General features: G+C 48.4%; 1 protein-coding gene across 3 annotated transcripts in view; it reads left to right on the plus strand.

Annotated features, from left to right (window-relative positions):
* LOC142587280 (sarcospan-like) overlaps window positions 1-25,217 on the plus strand; it is a 578,002-nt gene that overhangs the window by 549,374 nt on the left and 3,411 nt on the right. For 2 of the 3 annotated variants that reach the window (XM_075698151.1, XM_075698150.1), the window contains 2 exons: window positions 1,523-1,598; window positions 5,686-5,880. In XM_075698151.1, the coding sequence (XP_075554266.1) occupies window positions 1,523-1,598; window positions 5,686-5,880 (271 nt within the window). The remainder of the gene's footprint in view (window positions 1-1,522; window positions 1,599-5,685; window positions 5,881-25,217) is intronic. The other variant, XM_075698152.1, reaches the window with a different exon arrangement.

Consider the following 25,217-nt stretch of genomic DNA (forward strand, 5'->3'; position numbering starts at 1 on the left):
ATTTTTTTTTTGTACTGCCGGGTTCCAAAGGTATCGCAGAACGTTCCAGTTCTTGGGTATTCCTATCTTTCTTTCCATCAAGTCGCACGTGGCTTTCCACTTTTGTTGGGTTTCTTTATTTGCATATATCTCGATTTCCTTCTTGAATTACACAATTTTCTTCCTTACCTTTTTATTATGTTTTTGCTTTTCCATCTTTTCAGCGTACTACCTTTCGCTTCCTGCATGTGCAATAATCTGCTATCCATCTCCTCTATCCCTGCCTCTTCTGGAACAGTTTTGGTAGCTCGTTTAATGCTTTCTTGTAGTTTCTCTGCCCATTTCTCGATGTCCGTTATAGTTTCTTCCGCGTCATCTTGTGGAATTTCGCCGAAACAGTCCCATTCCACAAGGTTTAGTTCTCTACCCCTCTTTTTTCGTGTGCCTGCTTGTATCGTTGTGACGAGGATGTAGTGGTCACTATCTAAACTTTCCTTCATGTTTGTGAACTGAGAATCTGCTACATTCTTCGTAAATGTGAGATCCGGAGCCGTGTCGTTGGTTATGCTGTTTCCTATTCTGGTTGGTGCCTGAGGGTCAGTTATGAGCGTTATTCCTTCCTGTTGAGCGTCTGCTCATAGCCTTCGGCCCTTAATGTTCTCTATGCTGCATCCCCAAGCCGCCTGTGGCGCGTTAAAATCGCCGACCACGACTAGCGCCTGTTTGTCTGCTACGCCCAAGGCTTTGCGGACGAGTGGGCCGAATTTGGGCTTGTGTCGAGATGGACTGTATATGTTCAGATTAAATAGACTTCATCATCTTTACGGGAGGGGATTATTTCAATCAGGACGTGGTCTATGCTGCGCATATTGGTATCGTGCTCGACTGCCGAGAGGTTTCTGTGTCTCAGCGTCGTGACGGTTGCCTTCTCACCGGAAGCACTGTAAGATTTATACCCCGATAATTTTGCAATCCCCCCGGTTTCCTACAAGGCAATGACATCTGGCGTCGCCTTACTTGTGACGAACTGCTGAAGATTTCCTAGGTATACCTTGTGGCGCAAAATACATTTTTTGAAAAGGGACAGAAGAAAGGAAGACAGTGAAGCACTGTATTTTACGCCCCAATGTATACCTAGAAAATCTAAACACCCACATGCTCAAGAAGTCCTTTTGGACCTGGTGAAGGTTTCTTCGCTTGCGACGATACCCGCAGCGGTTCCATTGCCATATTGCGTGTTGGTTACGCGGCTCCATGTTGATTTATCTGTTCTCCTCCGGTGGCCTTGCTATATTCTAGCGCATTCGGTCTGCTATACGGTTTGCTTTTAAACGGTCCCGCGCCTTCCGGGCGAATATCCCTTTTTGTGCTTTCTAGTATCGCTACTCTATTCTCTAATCCATCGAATCGTTGTTTAATCTCTACACAAATGTTTGTGATTTGTTGCTGTAACCCATCGAACATTTCTTTAAGCGTTTCCATAACCTCGCTGATTGCAAAGAGGCTCATTTCCTAATCCGTTTCTTGCTCCATCCTTTTGTAGGGTGGTGTTTCCCCATTCGCTTGTGTGGGAACAGGTGTTGGAGCTCGACTAGGCGTCGACGTTGTACTGGCGGACGGTGTGTTTTCATTTCTTTTTCTTGCTGAAGCTTCGTGTTTTGTGCCCTAAGCTGCTTGATCTCATCTTGAAGCGTTGCATTCGCTCGCGTAATTTGTTCTAACATGTTTTTAATCTGTGTCATTTCCTGTTCTTATTTATTTATTTATTGAATACTGCGGACACGTGGTCCAAGCAGGGCGGGCGACATATGGTACATACAACAAAAATCATATTGACGAAACAAACAGAACAACGAAAAACAAAATTATGAAGTGGATTCAATTTATACAATTCCATTCGGTTACAGTTCGAGGAAAAAAAGAAACCTTATATGTGTTTGTTCTTGCAAAGTAAGGGGTTAATGCATCATGTCTGCGGTGGCGTGTAGTTCTGGTTGATAGCTGCGATGAATGTTCAGATGGGTCAAGGGACAAATTGTTAGTGTGAAGTAGTTTAAGGAATTCAAGTCTCTGTTTTTTTCTTCTAAGTTCGAGTGGTTCAAGGTTGTTAATTTTCATAAGTTCGGTGGGGGAATCACCCCCCCCCCCATCTGGAAATTTTTTAAATATAAATCTGACCGCTTTTCTCTGATTTCTCTCAAGACTATTAATATTAGTTTTTGTGTATGGATCCCAAACTATGCAAGCATATTCCAGCTTAGGTCTAATTAGGGAGATGTAGCATAGCATTTTAACGTTAGATGGGGCTTAAGTTTGTCTTTCAACAGGCATAGTTTTCTGAAGGCTGAAGCGCAAGTGTTAGTTTTGTCATCATTCCATGATAGTGTATTGTTAAGGGTCACTCCTAGGTATTTATAGCTGGTGACTTAATGAAGAGGTGATGGACCTAACTTATATGTATAAAGCAGGGGTGAGTTCTTATGTGTCATTCGCAGTAGTACGCTTTTATCTGTGTTTAGTGTCATTCCTCAGCACCCGCACCATGCAAGAATATTATTTAAACTACAACATAAACTAGTTTGATCATGGAGAGAAAGAATATCTTTAAAGAGCACACAATCATCGGCAATCATCGGCAATCATCGGGCGGACCCCTTAGCTTTAGGCGATTGAATAGCAGTGCTGGAGACCATCCTTGCCCCACTTACCTGTGCTTTGTCCCTGTCTTCCCATCGATTAGTTCTCAGACCGGACCTCGACCTTGATCTCGTCCATGATCGGGCCCTGGACCTGGACGTGTAGCGTCCGCGACAGGCTTCCCCGCGTAGTCTCGGGGAGGAAACGGAGTGGTCTCTTTCATAGTTTTCCCTGCTTGTTTCTTTTTCCGTTGAGTCTACTTGCTCGCTACAGTCTCATGGTTATTGTTGTTGCTCCCTGGGGTTTCTTTGTAGTTGTGGTAGTAGTACTCTTCCTCTTCGAACTCTTATACTTCCCCCTTCGTCGCTCCCAGAGGCGTCTCCTGAGCAGGTACGGTATCTTGTATTTGCCTTGCACTTTTTGTCTCCCGTGAGGTGGTCTTTGCCGCAGAGTTCGCACTCCACATCGAAGCTGTGATCCTGCTGTGCATTCTTGCACCCACACCCCCGGAAAATTTTGTCTTCAGGATTGGGGCACACGTCAGCCCTGAGCCCTGTTCTTCCACATCCACAGCATACGTCGATGTGCTTTCTGTACAACAAGCATTTGATAAGCATCGCTTCATATCTCACATATCCTGGGACGTGAAGACCTTCAAATAAAACAATCACGTTGTCTGTGCTACCTGTTCTCTTGGCGTGCAAGACTCCAGGATTGCGCAGCGTTACCAGACATGTAACTATGTCCTACGGACTCTCCTCCTTGGATATACCTCAGATGAGCACCTTGGATGTCTTATCAGGAGCTGTTCTGCTAGCACTTTCTTCAAATTCTTGTTCTCCATAGCGTAGTTTATTGATAGCCCCATATTTCCTGGCCCAGTCCTCGGAAGACGTGCTGAGCACCACTATATCTTGCTTGCTATTTATGCATATGCTGTCTTCCTCCGCTGTCTTTCGACCGACCCCGGCAGCATTGCGCAGCCAGCAGTAAATGCAATCCAGCTTGTAGTCCGATACGTTAGGTTCGCCACGTGGACGCACGATAACACTGTAGCATTGCTACGATACAAAATTATTTCCGAGAAAACGAGTTCCTTTTGCTCTTCGAGCCAAACTAATTTATAATCGACTGCGAACATTTATGAAGTGGTATCTATGAACGTAAAGTTGCCATTGCTTCTTAGAATACGTGCACTTTTCATTTCAAGTTACGACTACTTCTTTTGAAAGAAGGATAAATATTTTTTTTATTTCGCACGATACACTGCGTTGCAGGAAACGTAATTTATTCATTTATTTCAACATACTGCAGCTAGATGGGCTATCGCAGGAGTGGGGATAAGAAAATACAGATAGCGAAATAAGCATAGAGCAAGAAATAAAAAATACTGCAAGAATAAAAGAAATTAGTAATGAATTTACATGAGAAATTTGATTATTGAACGGGACTGGGAGAAGCATTCCACAGTGTGGACAAGGACACTATTCAGACGCATCGGCGCGGTGACGCAACAGAGACATTTAACTTATGCTGGTGTCTAGTGGATGCAGATCTAGCGGCTGGGGTTTAGCTCTTGAGCAGAAGAAGTCGAGGTGAGTTAATCAGAGAATGGAAAAATTTCAACTATTCGACGTGACAAGGGGAAGAGAGATGGAAAAGCTGAAGATTGCGAAGATGCCAACTAGGTAAAAAATACGTGTTGTAGCGACGATAAATGAAATTACAGCTTCCAGACAAACTCAGTTTTGCCGATATGAGATGTTTTGTGTGAGTTGCACAGAACCTAGGCCAGACTTGAGTGCTGGACAAACTAATGTTCTATAGTCAAGTTGGGATAAGTGGCGCGAAAGCGGCTAAAGCTATGCTGCACCAACAACAAGGTGTTATAAAATCAAATTTGAAAAGAACAATAGTTATGTTGTTCTATAGCTTGTGCAAAAGCCGGTGCTGTCTTAAAATTTAGGCACGCCAGGTATTGGCACTACTGGGTGAACTCCCAAACTAAGGCAGGGGTAAAGTTCTATGTAATTTATATAAACTTTGTAAAATATTTTGCCTGTGAATTTTCATATGTATACATATCAGTAAAATGTGCGTAACTGTTAGCGGTTTTTGGCACTTCACGCATGTTGGAGGTCTTCTTCTTTAAGAAAAAGTTGCGTGGGAGGTGCGTGTGCCCTATTCGTAGTCACTATAGGATTACTTCAATAAGCAGTTCTTGGTGAATAAATGACCTCCTCTTGCCAAGCACGGGTTTAGTGAGATGTAGCTTTTTGTCTGCGCAAGAGCCCCATTCCTGTTGCCATTTTGAAGTTCGTTAGGCCCTTGGACGCCGCCATGGATGCGCATTTATCTTCTTCATTATCCAGTATGACAACATGGCTACGGACCGATCAGAAGGGAATTGAGCTTCCCTATTTGTTAGAAGCCACCGTGTTTAACATATCTCCTAGCTGAACACCTTCAAGGGGCAGCGCGAGACGATGAAGGCAGGAACACGCAGGACAGCGCTAGGATTGGTTCACACTCGGAGTTCAGGTGTAAAGTCTTTGGTGTACTTAGCGCATCAGTGTAGATGACGGTATATTGTGCTTGTCAGTGATAATCGTTCTCGCTGGAGTCCATAGTGCATAAACTTCAGCAGTGAAAACAGGAGAATACTGTGGTAATCGAATACTTCTTTCCAACTTTTTTTTACGGCCGCCACACCCACGTGTTCTTTTCTTTAGAACCATCTGTTTAAAATTTGTTTAATTGTTATATTTCTCTTAAAGAGCACGTAAATCTTTTATTTTGTGTTCTTGTTTTGTGTCTTTTTTCTTTATATGTGTCAATGTGAAATTCCTATTATCGCATTACACTACACTGCACGCCCGTGTATTAAAGAAAATAACTTCAGGCACGGATTCTGAGGGTGAAAACAGGGTGAAGGCTTTCGTCAGTTTTTGTAGGCGCTTCCGGTCAAATTCAGTGACCAATGGCTTTGTTTTAGAACTTCCGAGTAAATCCAACTTCCACGATCAATTCGATTCCTATACAAGTTCTCCCTCTTTTTTCTCTGCGCAGATCGTGAGCTTCGCACTGAGCAGCCTCGGCGGCGTGCTGTGCTTGGTGGCCGCCGCCTTCTTGGCGCTGCACGTGCTGCTGTACATCGACCGGTACGCGCAGTGTCGCGACGACCCGATGCGCCGGCAGTGCCTGTGCGCGCTCGACGGAGGAGCCGCACGCTTCTACCGATACGACAGGGTGACCTGCCTGCAGGTAACGGGCACATTCTGCGCTGCTGGCATTTCCCGCGTTTACGGTATACTTTTGCTCCAGCTAAATAAAGCGGTCAATTATTCAGCCTCTGCATTCGGTACCCCGGAGGAACAGAGCTATGGATAATCGCGCACCGACAAATAAGACTTAAAGTAAGGGTTTTTTTTAATAAAAGAAACTACGACCAAAGTTAGATGATAGAAAATTTGAACCTAAAACAAAACCGAAAAATTCACCGATGATTACGACAGTCCATAATGCGACATTTGAGCGCAGCTCTATACGTGTTTTCATTTCGCGATATATTGTTACGCAAGGATAAAAGGAGGGAAAGAAGAAGAAGATTGCGAGACGCTTGCTGCTGCGTGTTGTCGTTGCTCAGTCATCTTAACTACATCGACTCTCCTTGTATATATATTCTAAATACAGTCTGTCTAAACTCCCAACATACCCGAAACATATTGATGGTAGATGACAGGTCGCTCTGCTCGAAACGGGGCTCCGTAGTGGACATCGCATCACCGTCCGCGCCATGAATGACGGTAAGCACGTGGGATCAACGTCGTTGCCGGCTCCAACGTCACTGTCACCAGCTGCGTTGCTGTCGCCTTCGGTGGTGGTTGTGCAACCCAAGTATCCTGAAATATTCTGTGGGACCCATGGCGCCGACGTTGAAGAGTAGGCGGCTATATATGAACGCGTGGGTGCAATCAACAGATGGGACTCAACGCTTATCCCAGCTAACCTGTTCAACATAATATGCATGGCAATGGTGCGTTACGAAAACCACGAAGACACGCTCACCAGCTGGCACCAATGCAAAGAGAAGGTGACAGAGTTGTTTGGCAAACTAGCAGGACGTAACATTGACGGAAAGCAGGAAATGGCCTCCCGTGCCGATCTCGACATGACAGAAGCTGAGAAGCTCGGGCACGTGTTCAAGAGAATTGCTGACGACGCCTTCAGTATACTTATGTGCAAAAACTGCTCTACAGTTGATGCTATCATCAAAGAGTGGTGACAGTTCGAGCAGGCCGAAAACCGGCACGTCCTGCAACCATTCGCCAGACTTCCCAATACTGCCGCGACGTTGCCGTGTGACGATCAACCTGCACAGTAGCATGCGTCGCAATCAAAGGACAGGGTGCGAATCGTTTCACGTGAACTGGATGCGATGGCGCCCGCAGCTTTCAGTTCACGTAGCCCTGACACTAGCCTTTTTAATACCCCTGGTACAAGCTATCATTCGTCAGGAACGTTAAAACATTGCTCTACATTCTGTCTGTACTGTCGCCAACCACAGAGCCAACGAACGCCCTTGTACTATTTTCTCTCCACCCTCAAGCTTCTCTCCGCGTTATCGCAGCCAGACTGAGTGCAGAACGGCAGACGACCAGCCGATACGTTTCACCTGTCGCCGCATTGGTCATGTCGCCCGACGCTGTCGCAACTTGTGGCCCTCAACACCTCACACGCAGACCAACCTAAAAGTTTTTGATATAACTGGCCGCAATGTTTTGCCCACCGCGGAGTCTAACAGCGCCGACAACTCTGCTAGAAACACGTGGTACAGTCGCTCTCCATCGCCGCGCGGGCACCAGTGTCCTTCACCAGAAACACGTCGCCCATCTTCCCGTTCGCCGCAGCCACGTTGCCTTTCGTCCCCTGTGGCTTTTGCCTGCACCATTTCGGAAAACTAAGAAATGCAGCTCTCGCAGGTGATGCTGCAATAAATCTGTCCTCTGATCAAACTGTTCAAGCATTCGTCGAGACTGGAGCCAACGTCTACGTAGGATGAGTGCTGTCCTACATAGACGTTTAAAGAAGGTCATCAACCCATCAGCTTCGCGAGTGCTTTGTGTGGCCGACAGCGGCGTGCTGAATGGAATGTGTATTGCGCGTTTAGGTATAGCCGGCCACCCTACTTCTGTTCTCTTTGCTGTGATTGACAACTGCCCTCACAAGGTTGTCTTTGGATTGAACTTTTTACCCAATCATTTTTCTCTCATCGGCCGCACAACCGGCATTCTTCAGTTGGAACTGCCTCAACTCGCCGATGCTCCGAGCACCGCCCCACCGCACTTGTGCTCGCTTCAGTCTGTGCGTATGCCACCCGAGGCAGCCACTTACGTCACTTTCACCTCACAGTCACAGATTCCTGACGGTGAATTGTCGACGTGCTTTTGAACCAGAACGTTGCTGTTCCGCATACGATGGTCACGGTTACTACTAACGACGTCGTTCTACCGCTTCTGAATTTCAGCGTATGCCCTCAAGTGCTTCCGGCCGGCATGTTCTTGGCCAGCGTTTCTAGTACTTTAGAATTTGACGTTGAGAGTTGGAATGCCGAGAGTGGTTTATTAGCGTCAATTGCAGCTCACACCTCTGGTTCGTTAACGGATGACTTCACCAAAATGATTGCAGCTGACCTCACCACGCACATACGTCTCCTGCTCGAATCGTACAGTGACGTCTTTGATTTCGGCGACAGGCCTTTTAAACATCTGTTGTTCACCACCATATTGACACGTGTACTGATCTTTATCGGGCGACCACGTTTCGCCGCCTAACAAATGTTATCGCACAGTGCGGGACGCGCCTGCATGTATCCGAAGTTTCTGGAAAGTTATCGATGCTTCTATCCGGCTCTGTTGTCGCCGAACCTTGTGTTATAAGATATCATCGCGTGACGCGAATGGTGTAGAACTTTGTGGAAGGCACGCGGGTCGCAACGATTAGTCTGGCACATTCGACGACTGCTGTATAAAAGCCGACGCGCTTGACCCGCTGATCAGATTTTTCGACGATCGCTGACCGTGTTCGACGCTATTGTTGTGCTATAAGTGTAGCCTGTTTTTGTGGGCGCAGGTTCGCCCAATAAACGTTAGTTTCATCTTTCACAGTATTGCTACTGTGTTCTTGAACGTCACCACCACGTGACAATATATTGTAAATACAGTCTGTCCATACTCTCAACATCGCAGTAACGACATTCGCCGGCACCGGCAACCTGTCTCGCGCGGCACGGTGCACATGGAGCGATGTCTGGCTCGCTAATCTGCAGATCGCGAGAGGCAGGGCCTGGGTGACGTGTGGCAGTCGCCGCGGACACGCGTCACTTGGGCTGCGCGTGTCTGGATGCCGCACTACGCTTATTTTCACATGCATTCACCATGCCCTTCTCCTCCGCTTTCCTTCCCGCGTCTTTAATTCCCGCTCAGCTCCGCGTCCTTCATCCTTCGCTAAGCTTACTCGCTCAGTTATGACGACGCTCGCCGCAGGAGCGGTCGGCTAACTGCGCTCCAAAAAAAATACGGACCAGATGCTGTAGGGCATGTTCTACAGCATTCCACAAAAACTAGCTATCGGGGCAGCTGAAGAAGCTACTGACTCGTCAGGTGTTCTGGAATTTGAGAACGCACGTGGTGCGAATTCGGAAATGTTAATCGACCTCCTAATCGTATATTCGCAGTACCTCTACGTCTGCTTTATCGCGACAACTTTTCTGAAAAACGATGGTATTTGATCACCAATCGCTGCAGCCCTTGGTGGCCATGCGAAAGCAAAAAACGGACGAGCCGTGTGCAAATGCCGTGTGGTCTGATGCTTCAAGCATGTAGATGATTTTCTCTTTTGTTTACCTCCTGCCCAATTGACCGACAATGAAAAGGTCGAGGCGCTTAGGAAGTTTAACAACGAGCACCACGTCCAATGTCTGGCCTTGAGCAGTGTCTCTGACAATGAGCACAGTTGATGAAGAAGACAAGTAGCGAGAAATTAATTTAGTCTTGCCACTTTGGACACCATAAAAAAGTAAGACACTCTAAAAGAGTTGCCACTGCATGCCTGTTGGAGGCGACTACTCAGTCTTCTGGACAAACAGTAGAAGCCAATGAATGCTGCGATACATATTCAGCGCCATAGAAGCGAGTAGCTAGTAGTGTTTGCCTAGTAGTGATAACCGGCTATCCAGTTAAAGCGGAGGGAAGTGAATCCGGTCTCAAATACCGGTAGCCCGGTTATCAGCACTTTAAGAAACGGATATTGAGGATATCCATTTTAAATAACCGCTTAGCCGGATATGTGCACCATTCAAATCTACTAGATTTTCCAGCGCCAACTATTTCAGTCCAAGCGCCAGTGGATTTAATTCAGCTACCACAGATTTAATCTGAGCGCCAAATAATTTATTCCAAAGATGCATTTGTGGAGCAGTTCTAAGATGTTCAAATTATATGCGAAATGTTTTCGCCGACGGAGAGTAACCGAAGTGCTTTCTTGAAGAGCGCTGTCATGTGACTACAACAATGCCTTTACCACCCGATACATGATCTAAATAATTCACTGCTATGGACATTACTCTCATGAACAGGTCATGTAAAACGCAACTATCTGTTGGCTTTGCTAAAGGGCATTAACAAACCCAACAAACAAGGGGTGCAGCGGTGGCGTAGAGGTAGAACATCCGTCTCGCGTGCAAGAGGACCGTGGCTCGAGTCCCGGTGCCACGCAATTTTCCACCGTATTAAAAAAATGCGCGTGATGATGAAGTTGCATAAACAGGCCTGGCGTGTGGCCCGATTCCGGTGACCAGAACCGATAATGCACTCCCTCACCAGAGCAGGATTGGCCACCCTGGTGCAGTACTTGGCCACAACCTCGTATATGAACACAACAATGAAACCCCGGCCCTCAGTCCCCAGCAGCTGCGAAGCAACTGACCACGGTGGGGGTCAGACTTGCGACGCAGCAAAGCGTGCTAAAAATCCCTGGTTCCGGACAGGCCGCCATTGGAATCTGAACCTGGCAACTTTTAACGCTGAATGTTATCTAAGGAGGCGAGTCTAGCAGTGCTATTGGAGGAATTAGAGGGCAGTAAATGGGATATAATAGGGCACAGTGAAGTTAGGAGGAAAAGCAGGCCCGTCCTGTGCTACCGGGGCTTAGCAGAGAGACGACAACTAGGAGTCAGATTCCTGATTAATAAGGATATAGCTGGTAACACACACGAATTTTATAGCATTAACAAGAGGGTGGCATGTCTTGTTGTGAAACTTAATAAGAGGTACAAATTGAAGGTCGTACTGGTCTACGCCCCTACGTCTAGTCATGATGACCAGGAAGTCGAAAGCTTCTATGAAGACGTGGAATCGGCGATGCGTAAAGTCAAAACAAAATACACTATACTGATGGGCGACTTCAATGCCAGGGTAGGCAAGAAGCAGGCTGGAGACAAGTGAGTGGGGGAATATGGCGTAGGCTCCTCTAGGAATAGCGGGGGCGAGCTTTAGTAGAGTTTGCAGAACAGAATAATGTGCGGATAATGAATACCTTCTTCCAAAAGCGAAATAGCCGAACGTGGACGTGGAGGAGCCCAAATGGCGAGACTAGAAATGAAATAGACCTTATACTCTGCGCTAACCCTGGCATCACACAAGATGTGGACGTGCTCGGCAAGGTGCGCTCCAGTGACCATAGGATGGTAAGAACTCGAATTAGCGTAAACTTGAGGAGGAAACGGAAGAAACCTGTACATAAGAGCCGATCAATGAGTTAGCGATAAGAGGGAAAATAGAGGAATTCCGGATCAAGCTACGGAACAGGCATTCGGCCTAACTAAGGAAGAGGACCTTAGTGTTGAAGATATTAACGACAATGTTATGCGCATCATTAAGTCGGCGTGCAATAGAAGTCGGTGGTAACTCTGTTAGACAGCATGCCAGTAAGCTATCGCAGGAGACGGAAGACCTGATCAAGAAATGAAAATGTATCAAAGCGGCTAACCCTACAGCTAGAATAGAACTTACAGAACTTTCGAAATTAATCAACAAGCGCAAGACAGCTGCCATAAGGAAGTATAATATTGTCACGTGGTAGTGACGTGAAAGAACACAGTAGCAATACTGTGAAAGACAAAACTTGCTTTTACTGAGCGAACCTGTGCCCACAAAGACAGGCTACGCTTAAAGCACAACGATAGCGGCGAACACAGTCGCGATAGTCGAAAATCTGAGCAGTGGGTCAAGCGCGTCGGCATTTATACAGCCCCCCCCCCCCAGTTGTTGAATGTTCAATACTAATCGCTGAGACCCGCCTGTCTTCCACAAAGTTCTACACCATACGCGTCACGCGATGAAATCAGACAACACAAGGTTCGGCGCCAACAGACAGTGGATAGCAGCATCGACAATATTCCAGAAACTTCTGATACATGCAGGCGCGTCCCGCGCTGTGCGATAACATTTGTTAGGCGGCGAAACGTAGTCGCCCGATAAAGATAGGCAAGTGCACCGTGTCAATACCCCCCTCTTAAATAGCATCAACTCGATGCTCCAAACACACGAAAGTAATAAAAGAAAGCACTCGTAGCAAAGCACATAAAATAAGGAAGCTCGTCAGCGTCCGTAAAAGGGTTTAAGACGCACCACGTGGAACACTTCAGATCGTGCGCGGCGCCGCTGTGAATGCGAAATGCCGTTTGGCACTACCTCATATTCTAATACGCCAATACGTCGGATGACCTTGTAGGGTCCGAAATAGCGTCGCAATAGTTTCTCACTCAGTCATCGTCGGCGTATCGGGGTGCATACCCAAACACGCTCGCCGGGCTGGTACTCGACGAAGCGTCGTCGGAGGTTGTAGTGTCGGCTGTCGGTACGCTGCTGGTTCTTGACCCGTAGTCGGGCGAGCTGTCGAGCTTCTTCAGCGTGCTGGAGATAAGTAGCGACGTCAAGATTCTCTTCTTCAGGGACGTACGGCACCATGGCGTCCAGCATCGTCGTCGGCTTCGTGCCGTTGACCAGCTTAAACGGCGTGATCTGTGTTGTTTCTTGCACCGCCACGTTGTAAGCGAATGTTACGTATGGCGGGACGGCATCCCAGGTCTTGTGTTCGATGTCGACGTACTACATTGCTAGCATGTCAGCGAGGGTCTTATTCAGGCTCTCCGTAAGACCATTCGTCTGTGAGTGGTAGGCCGTTGTCCTCCTGTGCCTTGTATGGCTGTATTACACAATGGCTTAGGTGAACTCTGTTGTAAAGGCCGTTCTTCTGTCCGCGATGAGGACTTCTGGGGCACCATGTCTCAGCAGAATGTTCTCGACAAAGAATTTTGCCACTTCGGGTCCGCTACCTTTCGGCAGTGCTTTAGTTTCAGCGAAGCGGGTGAGTTAGTCCGTCGCCACGACGACCCACTTATTTCCGGTTGTTGACATCGGAAAGAGTCCCAACAAGTCCTTCCCGATCTGCTAAAATGGTCGGCAAGGAGGCTCGATTGGCTGTAGTAATCCCGCTGGCCTTGTCAGTGGGATCATGCGTCGCTGACAGTCTCTGCATGTTCTCACATAACGGGCGACGTCGGCGGTCAGGCGCGGCCAATAAAACCTTTCCTGTATCCTCGATAGTGTCCGGGAAAATCCGAGGTGTGCAGCGGTCGGATCGTCGTGTAGGGCGTGACATACTTCTGGACGCAGTCCTGACTGGACAACAAGAAGGTAGTTGGCATGCACTGGTGAGAAGTTCTTCTTTACGAGTAGGTTGTTTTGAAGCGAGAACGAAGACAATGCTCGCTTAAATGCCCTAGGGACAACGTCGGTGTGCCCTTCCTAATACTGGACGAGGTTTTTCAAATCCGGGTCTGCTCTCTGCTGTTCAGCGAAGTCTTCCGCGCTTCAAATTCCAAGGAAGGCGTCGTCATCTTCGTCATCTTGCGGCAGCGATCAATGGGGCCGCGTGATAAGCAATCGGCATCGGCAGACTGTTTTCGTCCGGACTTATAGGTTACAGTGATAACATATGCTTCAAGTCTTAGGCTCCAGCGCTCCAGCCGTCCTGAAGGATCCTTTAAATTCGCTGTCAACACAAGGCGTGATGGTCGCTGACGACTTTGAATGGCCTGCCATATAGGTAAAGGCAAAATTTCGCTGTAGCCCAAACGATGGCGAGGCATTCCTTTTCGGTTTTAGAATAATTGCCTTCCGCTTTTGACAACGACCGGCTAGCGTAAGCTGTCACGTGTTCATGTCCAAGGAAGGCGTCGTCATCTTCGTCATCTTGCGGCATCGATCAATGGGGCCGCGTGATAAGCAATCGGCATCAGAGTGTTTTCGTTCGGACTGATAGGTTACAGTGATAACATATTCTTCCAGTCTTAGGCTCCAGCGCTCCAGCCGTCCTGAAGGATCCTTTAAATTCGCTGCCAACATAAGGTCTGGACTAGGACGGCACCGAGGCCAAGGCTACTGGCGACAGTGTGTATTTCTGTATCGGCGCCCTCGTCTAAGTGCGCAAGTGCGGGCGGCGACTGCCTGCGTCGTTTGAGTTCTTGAAGTGCGTCGGCCTGCGGCGTCTCCCACTTGAACTCGACGTCACATTTAGTTAGCTGTGTCAGCGGCTCAGCGATGCGTGAAAAGTCATTGACAAAGCGCCTGTAGTAGGCACACATGCCAAGGAATCTACGCACTGCCTTATTGTCGATGGGCTGCGGGAACTTTGCGATGGCAGCTGTCTTCTGCCAGTAGGGGCGGACACCAGACTTGCTGATGACGTGACCTAGGAATAGAAGCTCATCGTAAGCGAAGCGGCACTTTTCTGGGTTCAGAGTGAGCCCTGATGACTTGATGGCCTCTAGTACTGTCGCAAGCCGCCTAAGGTGATCGTCGAAATTTCCAGCGAGGAAGACGACGCCATCCCAGTAAACAAGACAGGTCTGCCACTTCAATCCTGCTTACCCCGTGTTCATGACACGCTGGGACGTTGCAGGCGCCGAGCGCAGTCCGAATGACATGACCTTGAACTCGTAGAGGCCGTCTGGCGTGATGTAGGCGGTCTTTTCGCGATCTCTCGTCGACTTCTATTTGCCAGTAGCCAGACTTGAGATCCATCGACGAGAAGTATTTTGCCTTGCAGAGCTGATCTAATGCGTCGTCTATTCGCGGTAGGGTTATACATCCTTCTTTGTGATCTTGTTCAGTTGACGATAATCGACGCAGAAACGTAAGGTTCTATCCTCTTTCTTCACCAAGACAACAGGGGATGTCCACGCGCTTTTTGACGGCTGGATGATGTCATCACGCAGCATTTCGTCGACTTGTTCTCTTATAACTTCACGTTCTCGCGTCGAAATTCGGTAAGGGCTCTGGCGGAGTGGTCGAGCACACTCCTCGGTGATTATGCGATGCTTGGCGACTGGTGTTTGTCGAATCCTCGATGACGTCGAAAAGCAGCCTTTGTATCGTCGGAGCAGACTTCTGAGATGCTGTTGCTTAATCACGGGGAGACTTGGGTTAATGTTGTAGTCTGGTTCGGGAACCATCGTCGTCGGGGCAAATGCGGCGGAATCCGAAAGGACAAATGCGTTACTGGTTTCCAGAATTTCCTAGATGTACGCAGTAAAACACGTTGTGGGGCTAGTTGGTGCATAGCTTTCAATAGAATAAGCACCAAAATTTACGGCGCACAAGAAGAAATACAGACAGGACAAGGCGCTACTTGCAACTGTTTATTGAAATGACAAGTGGCTAATTATATAGCCATGAGGAGAGGAGAACGAAAAACGAGGGACACTGAATATGTGAATGCGCACGTGCGAGAACACTGAAGATATAGGGAATCACGCTTAATCTAAATATAAAACTTATCTAAAAACATGCTTTCATTCGTGTATATATTCAAAGACGGGGTACTGACACAGTTGCCCCCTCTTTTCTCAATCTCGTTGGCCTCCAATAATTCACGCGCAACAGATTCTTTACTTTTATACATGATTGTCGTATCATGAAGCCTTGCTTCACATACCCGTTCATCCTCATTTCCGCAGGCCTTGCAATGAAGCGGCAAGTTAGAACCATATTCATTTTTCAATGAAAGCTTATGCTCCCGCAGGCGTTCATTAATACATCGGCCAGTTTGGCCGATATACTTTTCCACACTTCAGTGGAATGTGGTATACTACCCCTTCTTCACACTTAACAAAAGGGTTCGTATGTTTAATAGAACACCCTACTTCTTTAGAGTCATCCGGACCAATCAGGCGGCACAAAGTAGCAAGCTTTCGCGGCGCGGAAAAAACCACAGGAATTTTGTATTTCACGGCGACGTGTTTCAGATTATGCGCCACTTTATGAGAATATGGAATCACCACCGCTATAGCTTTCTTTTCGACTGTTTGACCTTCTTTACTTCTTTTTTTTTAGTTCTTTTTTTTCAAAAACGCCTCCGTAACTGCGCTTAAAACCAAGCAAGGAAAGCCAGCCATCCTCAACTTCAAAATCTGGTCGTCAAAGCTTGCTTGTGCCTTATGACAGCACGATTTTCTCAGCGCGGATTCAAGGCACATAGTAGCAATTACTCGTTTAACAGTCTTGGAGTGTGTAGACTCATACGGCCACTCCTCCTTGCGGGCACGGGGTCGGTACATCCAGCAGGAGCCTTCGTCTGTAAGGGTTATGTGAAGGTCTAAAAACTGCAAGCTGTTATCCTTGGCTAGTTCGAAAGTAAAATCTAAGCCTTTTCCTTGCTGTTTAAAATCAGTTAAAATGCCCTGCACAGTATGCGAGTAAGTCATGCAAGATCGTTCCGTCAGTAATATTAAAAAATCGTCAGCATACCTAAAAACCTTGAGCACTTTGCCTCCGTCAAACACCTTCGATAGCGCTCTATCGATGCCCGCAAGGAAAATGTTGCAAAGTACGGGAGCCACGCACGAGCCAATACAAATTCCTTTCCTTTGCACATAAAAGTGGCCTTGAAAACACACAACTGTTGAGCACAAATAAAACTCCAAGAGTGCCATGAAGTTATCCACGGAAATTCCTGCGGTATTCTGAAAGGATACCTGCCCGTTCATCTCAATGCAACTCAGGACGGCAGCTAACAATTCTTTCTGCGGGATAAAATAAAAAAAAGGTCAACAACATCTATTGAAAACAAACATCCTATCGAATGGGACTCACGTAAAAAGGCTATGACGTCAAAATTATTCTTTACCATGAATGGGTCATCTATGACCAACGCGTTAAGCTGCTTTAGAAGGTAGCGGCTAACGTTGTTTTGCCAGGAAGCTCTTTCACTCACAATACATCTGAACGGTATATCATCTTTGTGCGTTTTTGCAGTAAAGAATACACTTAAACAGTTTTCCCTACATTTGTGGACGCTATTAGCGAGCTTCTGTAGTCCAAGGTCTTCACACACAGGTATGGCACGGCTCTTTTCCTTACTTGGCTTGAGTTTCGTTACCTTGAAATTCTTCTGGATGGCTTGTAGAGCCTTTTCGTTAAACATGCCCGACGGCATGGCCACGAACCCTCCTTCTTTGTCGGCCTGCAGGAGTCGAAGGTCATTGTCGTTGAGAAGACACCGTTCTGGTCAGGCTGTCAACTCCGTCCAGCAGACACCTTTCCTTGTCCTCTAGTGTAGCTTTGTTGGAAATCCTTCTATTCAAGGAAAGAAGTTCATGTCCCGGGATCCTGGGCTCGGAGCTGAACTTGGGGCCTTTCTTGAGGACGTCGACGATGTCTTCTGGGATGAAGGCTCCCCCGAGAATTTGCAGCGCCGTGCTGCTGGCTTCCTTGGTTTCGCCTCCTTTAGGAAGAATGGGTAGGGTCTTACGCCATAGAAATTTCGTATTCTGAGCTGCAAGCTTTCGAAGGGACTGCAGCTTAGTACTTGCAATGTGCACTGTGTCCAGCGAAAAGCATACCAGGTGAAGCCAATCGTAGAGCAGGCGGACCTGTCGCCATATCTCGGAACATAGTATCCTGCACATTCTTTTCACATGGCCAACCGACGGTCTAACGCAACCGAACAGAGTGGCGAATTCTGTCGGTACAAGTCCCTTCCTAATGCAGTATCCTAGGGTTCTCGCTCGGCACGTCGCAAGGGCGATATGACAGACCACCACCAAAGGATTCGGCGCACTGGAAGGCACACATAGAAAGGGGCCCACTGTAGAAGAAAGGTATTGCAGCAAAACACGTTGTGGGGCTAGTTGGTGCATAGCTTTCAATAGAATAGAAAAGAGGGGAGAACTGTGTCAGTACCCCGCCTTTGAATATATACACGAATGAAAGCATGTTTTTAGATAAGTTTTATATTTAGATTAAGCGTGATTCCCTATATCTTCGGTGTTCTCGCACGTGCGCATTACATATTCAGTGTCCCTCTTTTTTCGTTCTCCTCTCCTCATGGCTATATAATTAGCCACTTGTCATTTCAATAAACAGTTGCAAGTAGCGCCTTGTCCTGTCTGTATTTCTTCTTGTGTGCCGTCAATTTTGGCGCTTATTCTATTGAATAGATGTATGCGATTGTCGTGCCCTTGTTGATGTGCTTGAACTCCTGGCTGAAGTTTGTCAGCAACACTTCAGTTTTCCCTCCATGCAGTCGAGCGATCCCTCTTGCGACGCAAATTTCACGGTCTAGCAGTAGACGTTGGTCACCCTCGATGACGCCTTCTACGTCGGCAGGTGTTTTCGTGCCGATGGAAAAACAATGCTGGAGCGAGGCGGGATGCTGACTTCACTTCCTAGCACGCTTAAGGCATGGTGACTACGACAGCTCACTGGCGCTATCGCGCGATCTTCCGACAGCGTTATCGACTTCGACTTCAGGTCGATGATTGAGCCGTGTTGGTTCAGGAAGTACATGCCGAGAATGACGTCTCATGGACACTGTTGGAGGATAACGAAGCTGGCAGGGTAAGTCCACTCATGAATGGTTATTCTTGCTGTGCAGATTCCAGTCGGCGTGATGAGGTGTCCTCCAGCGGTCCGAATTTGAGGGCCTTCCCATGCAGTTTTAGCTTTCTTCAACTGCGCGGCGATGGGTCCACTCATGACGTAGTAATCGGCTCCTGTGTCCACTAAATCGGTGACCGCGTCGAGAAGCACGTCGAGGTCGGTGGTTCTTTGTCTGGCATTGCAATTAGGTCTTGGCATCGGATCACGGCTGCGTCGTGTTGGCCTATACTTGGCTTATATACTATATACTTGGCTATACTAGCTTATACTTGGCGTCGTCAGGTCGTCTTTTTTCGGCGTGTTCTTTGCTTCCAGACTTCGTCGCGACGGCGGCGTGTCGTTATGTCGTCAAGGAATTTTCTTTGGTGTCTTCGTCGGCGGCGGAGGATCTTCGTCAGTTCAACGAACAGCAACTGCCTCTCCATCGGTTGCTGCTTTTAGTTTTCCGGATATGGGCTCGCAGACCGGCCCCGGGCTGGGCCAGTGTATGGTCGGCGCTGCGGCGACAGGTAGCTGCCTGGTGACGGCGAACGGGACGGTCGCCGAGTGCTCCACTGAGTGGTGGCGAGGTACTCGGCGATATCACGAGGTCGTTCACCAAGATGAGGTCGCGGCGCGTTCACGAGGAACCCTCGCAGTCCCATCTCCCGGTATGGGCATCGGCGGTAGACATGGCGCGCTTCTCCGCAGTGGTAGCAGAGCGGGCGGTGTCCGTCTTCCTCGCGTAGCGGCGCTGGGCAACGGTCGGGCGGGATGGTGGTGGCGGCGGTGGACGACGGAATTGCGGCGTTATAGGGCCATGGCGTGGTCGTGGAGGGGTGCCTTGACGGCGGGCGACGGCGGCGTAGGTCATTGCTTCCCGCAGGGGGCTGCGGTGATTCTGGTTGCAGCTCAGGAACTCCACGCGATCGCTCAAGCTCATCTTTGACGATTTCGGCGATTGAGGCTACATCAGGCGGCGACCTGGGGTACAACCTCGGCAACTCTTCCCGTACGACCGCTCTGATAGTCTCGCGCAGATCGTCGGTGGCCAGTGATTGAATTTCTGCGTAATTGGTAGAGGTCGTGTGGCGGTTGAATTGCCGGTTCCGCATTTCGAATGCCTTCTCGATGCTGGTGGCCTCGCGAGGGAACTCTTCTACGTTCTTCGGTGGGCTTCGTATCATTGCGCCGAAAAGTTCTTCCTTCACACCACGCATGAGTAGGCGGGCTTTCTTCTCCTCGGGCATATCCGGGTCGGCGTGGCGGAACAGACGGCTCAATGTTTCCGTAAAGATGGCAATGTTCTCGTTTGGTAGCTGCACTCGGGCGTCCAGCATAGCTTCGGCCCTTTCCTTGCGCACGACGCTCGTAATGGTGCGCAGGAAGCCGCTACAGAACTGGTCGAATGTGGTCATGGTTGACTCACGGTTCTAAAACCACGTTCTGACGGCGTCTTCTAAGGCGAAGTATACGTGCCGCAGCTTGTCGTCGGAGTCCCAATTGTTGAAAGTCGCGATTCGTTCGTACATCTCCAGCCAGGATTCCGGGTCTTCAGGCGCTGCTCCATGGAAGGTCGGTGGGTCCCGAGGTTGTTGTAGGATACCGGTGGACGCTGGGGCAGCCATTGGGGTTGTGTTGACCACGATCGTCTTTGTCGTCTCAGGTAGAAGTCCGCGCTCTGGGGGCAGTCCTTGCAGGCTGCGGCTAGCACGCTCGTCTTGGGCGATGTTGGTTTTGTCCTCGGCGGTGGGGCTTGGATCGCGGCTTTGTGGGGGCGTTCGGTACATCAACGCACTAGCACCTCCACCAGATGTCACGTGGTAGTGACATTAAAGAACACAGTAGCAATACTGTGAAAGATAAAACTAGTTTTCATTGGGCGAAGCTGTTCCCACAAAGACAGCCTACACTTAAAGCACAACGATAGCGGCGAACACAGTCGGCGATCGCCGAAAATCTGAGCAGCGGGTCAAGCGCGTCGGCTTTTATACAGCTGTCGTCGAACGTTCCAGACTAATCACTGAGACCCGCGTGTCTTCCACAAAGTTCTACAACATACGCGTCACGCGATGAAATCAGATAACACAAGGTTCGGCTACAACAGACAGTAGGTAGAAGCATCGAGAACATTCCAGAAACTTCTGATACATGCAGGCGCGTCCCGCGCTGTGCGATAGCATTTGTTAGGTGGCGAAACGTGGTCGCCCGATAAAGATAGGCAAGTGCACGTGTCACTATGGACAGAATTGAACATGATATCAGGAACGGAGGAAGCCTAATAACAGTGAAGAAGAAACTAGGAATAGGCAAGACTCAGATGTGTGCGTTAAAAGACAAAGCTGGCAATATCATAACTAATATTATTGAGATCGTTCAAGTGACTCGGGAGTTCTATGGAGATTTATACAGTGCCAGTGGCGCCCACGACGATAATGAAACAGAGAATAGTCTAGAGCAACTTGCAATCCTACAGGTAACGCCGGAAGTAGTAAAGAAATCCATGGGAGCTATGCCATGGGCGAAGGCCACTGGGGAGGATCAGGTAACAGCAGGTTCGTCGAACGATGGTGAGCAGATTGCTCGAGAAAAACTGACCACCCTTTATACGCAATGCCTCATGACTTCGAGCGTACCGAAATCTTGCAAGAACGCTAACATAATCCTAATCCATAAGAAAGCGGACGCCAAAGACTTGAAAAACTATAGACCGATCAGCATACTGTCCATTGTCTACAAAGTATTTACTAAGGTAATCGCAAATAGAATAAGGAACACAATAGACTTCGGTCAACCAAAGAACCAGGCAGGATTCAGTAAAAGATACTCAACAATAGACCATATTCACACTTTCAATCAGGTGATAGAGAAATGTGCGGAATATAACCAACACTTATATATAGCTTTCAATGATTACGAGAAAGCGTTTGATTCAATCGAGACCTCAGTAGTCATGGAGGCATTACTGACTCAGGGTGTAGACGAGCCGTATGTAAAAAATACTGAAAGACATCTATAGCGGCTCCACAGCCACCGTAGTCCTCCGTAAAGACAGCAACAAAATCCCAGTAAGGAAAGGCGTCAGGCAGGGAGATACGATCTCTCCAATGCTAATCACAGCGTGTTTACAGGAGGTATTCAGAGACCTGGATTGAGAACAATTAGGGATAAGAGTTAATGGAGAGTACTTTAGTAACTTGCGATTCGCTGATGATATTGCCTCGCTTAGTAATTCAGGCGACCAATTGCAATGCATGCTCACTGACCTGGAAAGGCAAAACAGAAGGGTGGGTCTAAAAATTAATCTACTTAAAGGGTTCTACTTAAATTGAGGACGACGTAACGAGCTATGGAAAGAAGAATGATAAGTGTAACGTTAAGGGATAAGAAAAGAGCAGATTGGGTGAGGGAACCAGCACGAGTTAATGACATCTTAGTTGAATGGGCATGGGCAGGACATGTAATGCTGAGGGAAGGTAACCGATTGTCATTAAGAGTTACGGACTGGATTCCAAGTTCGAAAGGGAAGCGTAGCAGGGGGCGGCAGAAAGTTATGTGGGCGGATGAGATTAAGAAGTTTGCAGGCACAACATGGCCACAATTAGTACATGACCAGGATAGTTGGAGAAGTATGGCAGAGGCCTTTGCCCTGCAGTGGGCGTAACAAGGCTGCTGCTGCTGCTGCCGCCGCTGCCGCTGCCGCTGCTGCTGCTGCTGCCGCCGCCGCTGCCGCCGCTGCCGCCGGTGCCGCTGGTGCCGCCGCTGGTGCCGCCGCCGCCGCCGCCGCTGCCGCTGCCGGTGCCGCTGGTGCCGCCGCTGTTGCCGCTGCCGCTGCTCACGCGATGAAATCATATAACGCAAGTTTCGGCTACAACAGACAGTAGACGGAAGCATCGACAACATCCCAGACATTGTCTTCAAGGCATGATAGACGTTCTAGTTTTTTTATCTATCGACATCAGTCGTTTTTCATTTATTGTCTTTATATCAGCGGCGATTTGAGTTAACTGTTCGGCAAAGACCGAAAGGTCAGGCCCGGGATTCGTCTCGATATCTCCGGCAAGCAATAACAACTTTGCAAGGTGCACCATGTCATACAGAGAATCGAGAAGCACCGTAGGGCACGGCAGCACGACGAGACAGCGCTCACTAGAACGAAAACACTTTCCAAAACGCCTTCTTACCTGTATAAAGAAGACAAGCGGGTGAGCCATCTGCGTGCAAGCCCTGCTGCCGCGCCCTTTGGGATGTGCTGGATCGTCGCCGGCTTTTATGCTCCGGGTAAGGTGAGGCGCCCTGCTGGATGGTGGATGGCTTCAAGAATGTTCTTCCGCTGGAGGTAGACGATGACGGGTTCCCTTCCGCAAATGGTAGGAAAGGAAACGACGAAAAGGTGCCGTTCTGAAGCACATGCGCGTCGAGAATCACGAAAGGCTGATTTGGTTCTTGGGGTCCCGCTGGTATCAGCAGCAGGCTGCCGATAATCTGCATAAAGAAGACAAACGGGTGAGCCATCTGCGTGCAAGCCCTGCTGCCATGCCCTTTGGGATGTCCTGGGTCGTCGCCGGCTTTTATGCTCCGGGTAAGGTGAGGGGCCGTGCTGGATGCCTTCAAGAATGTTCTTCCGCTGGAGCTAGACGATGACGGGTTCCCTTCCGCCAATGATAGGAAAGGAAACCACGAAAAGGTGTCGTTCTGAAGCACATGCGCGTCGAGAATCATGAAAGGCTGGTTTGGTTCTTGGTGTCCCGCTTGTATCAGCAGCAGGCCGGCGATAATCTGCATAAAGAAGACAAGCGAGTGAGCCATCTGCGTGCAAGCCCTGCTGCCGTGCCCTTTGGGATGTGCTGGGTCGTCGCCGGCTTTTATGCTCCGGGTAAGGTGAGGGGCCGCGATGGATGGCTTCAAGAATGTTCTTCCGCTGGAGGTAGACGATGACGGGTTGCCTTCCGCAAATGGTAGGAAAGGTAACGACGAAAAGGTGTCGTTCTGACGCACATGCGCGTCGAGAATCACGAAAGGCTGATTTGGTTCCTGGTGTCCCGCTGGTATCAGCAGCAGGCTGGCGATAACCTGCATAAAGAATACAAGCGGGTGAGCCATCTGCGTGCAAGCCCTGCTGCCGTGCCCTTTTTTGCTCTATCCGGACCCTATCACCCTAATGCCCTAATGACCCTAATGCCCTATCCGGACTTGTTTGCCTCTGTTAAAGATTCCATAGACAAGAGCGGCCCCGTTCGCTTTACATAACGCCATTGGTATCACTGCTAACTTCTTAGTCCTTTTGGAATTTTATCTCCGGAGTACTTCTATCTTATTTGACGAGCAACCTTACCTGCAGAAGAAAGGCATATGCATACGCTCTTGCATAGCCCCTATACGTTGCAACATATTTTCATCATCTATCGATCGCTCTCTGCACGATCGTTTTAACCATTTTATAAATGACAACATCCTTAAAGTATTTCGTTACATGGACGACTTTTTAGTGGTTTTAAAGAAGCAGTGCTCCGTTACGAATGAGGCTACAGTGAGCAGTGTTTTAGATAATTTTAGAAACCTGGGGAAAGAGCTAAGTTTTACTTATGAGCTACCGGATAATGGTATGCTTCAGTTTTTAGATTTAGAGTTAACGTTTTCAGATGGGTACATTTGTTGGGCATACTCCCCTCGTGCGCAAAAAGGGCTCCTGCCGTATGATTCGGCCCGCTAAAGGGTAGTGAAAAGAGGCATCGCCAACCTTTGCCTGCAATCATCGCTCCGGAAGTAGTGTGTGCATGACGCGCAAGCCAGTTTTTACAACCAATTGGGCAGGCTTGTTGCAGCTGGCTTCCCTGAGTCGCTCTTGGTCCCCGTGGCAGAAACGAGTTTGAAGAAGTTGAAGGCTTCGGTAAGCAGGAAAGAGTCGAAGGGAAAAGAGTGGCCTATAGTGGTCCCCTACGTCCATAAAGTCACGCACAGCCTTAAAAAAGAGGCTAATCGATATACTTTACCGGTGGTGTTCTCCGCTCCCCAAAACCTTGCCCAGCTAAGCCGTCGCATAACTTGCGAAAGTCAAATGCTTGGCTGTCAGAAGAAGCATGGCCAGCATTTCGTAAAGTGCGCCAAAAGCGTCGTATATGAATTTTTTCTGTCCTGCGGGAAATCCTACATTGGACAGACGGGGCGCTGTGCGAACGACTGGCTTAGGGAGCATGCAAAAGGTATGAAAAGAAATGAAGGTGAGCGACTTGTGGATCACTGCAGGGCTTGCACCGATTGTTTTCCACGGTTCCGCGATGCGAGCATTCTGGGTAGAGGCAGGCATCAAACATCGCATGAAACATTGGAAGCCCTCTACATCAAGAAAGCCGGTCCGAACTGGGTTAGTGACACATCGATTTTCCTTTACGAGCGTGAGCTGAAGTTTCTATCGCGCCTACTCTGATTAGAACTTTTTACTAAATTAAATTAAATTAAATTAAATTACGCATTTTTGCGCAGATACCAGGCATTACACTTTTCGCGTGATGGAAATGTTGCAGCGGTACTCTACAAAAAATGCTTGCTCATTAAAACACGCCGGGAGTACCTCTTATCTAGCGGGCATATAAACGAAAGACTAAAAGAGCATAAACT

Source organism: Dermacentor variabilis, chromosome 7, assembly GCF_050947875.1.
Source record: "Dermacentor variabilis isolate Ectoservices chromosome 7, ASM5094787v1, whole genome shotgun sequence".
Taxonomy (NCBI): Eukaryota; Metazoa; Arthropoda; class Arachnida; order Ixodida; family Ixodidae; genus Dermacentor; species Dermacentor variabilis.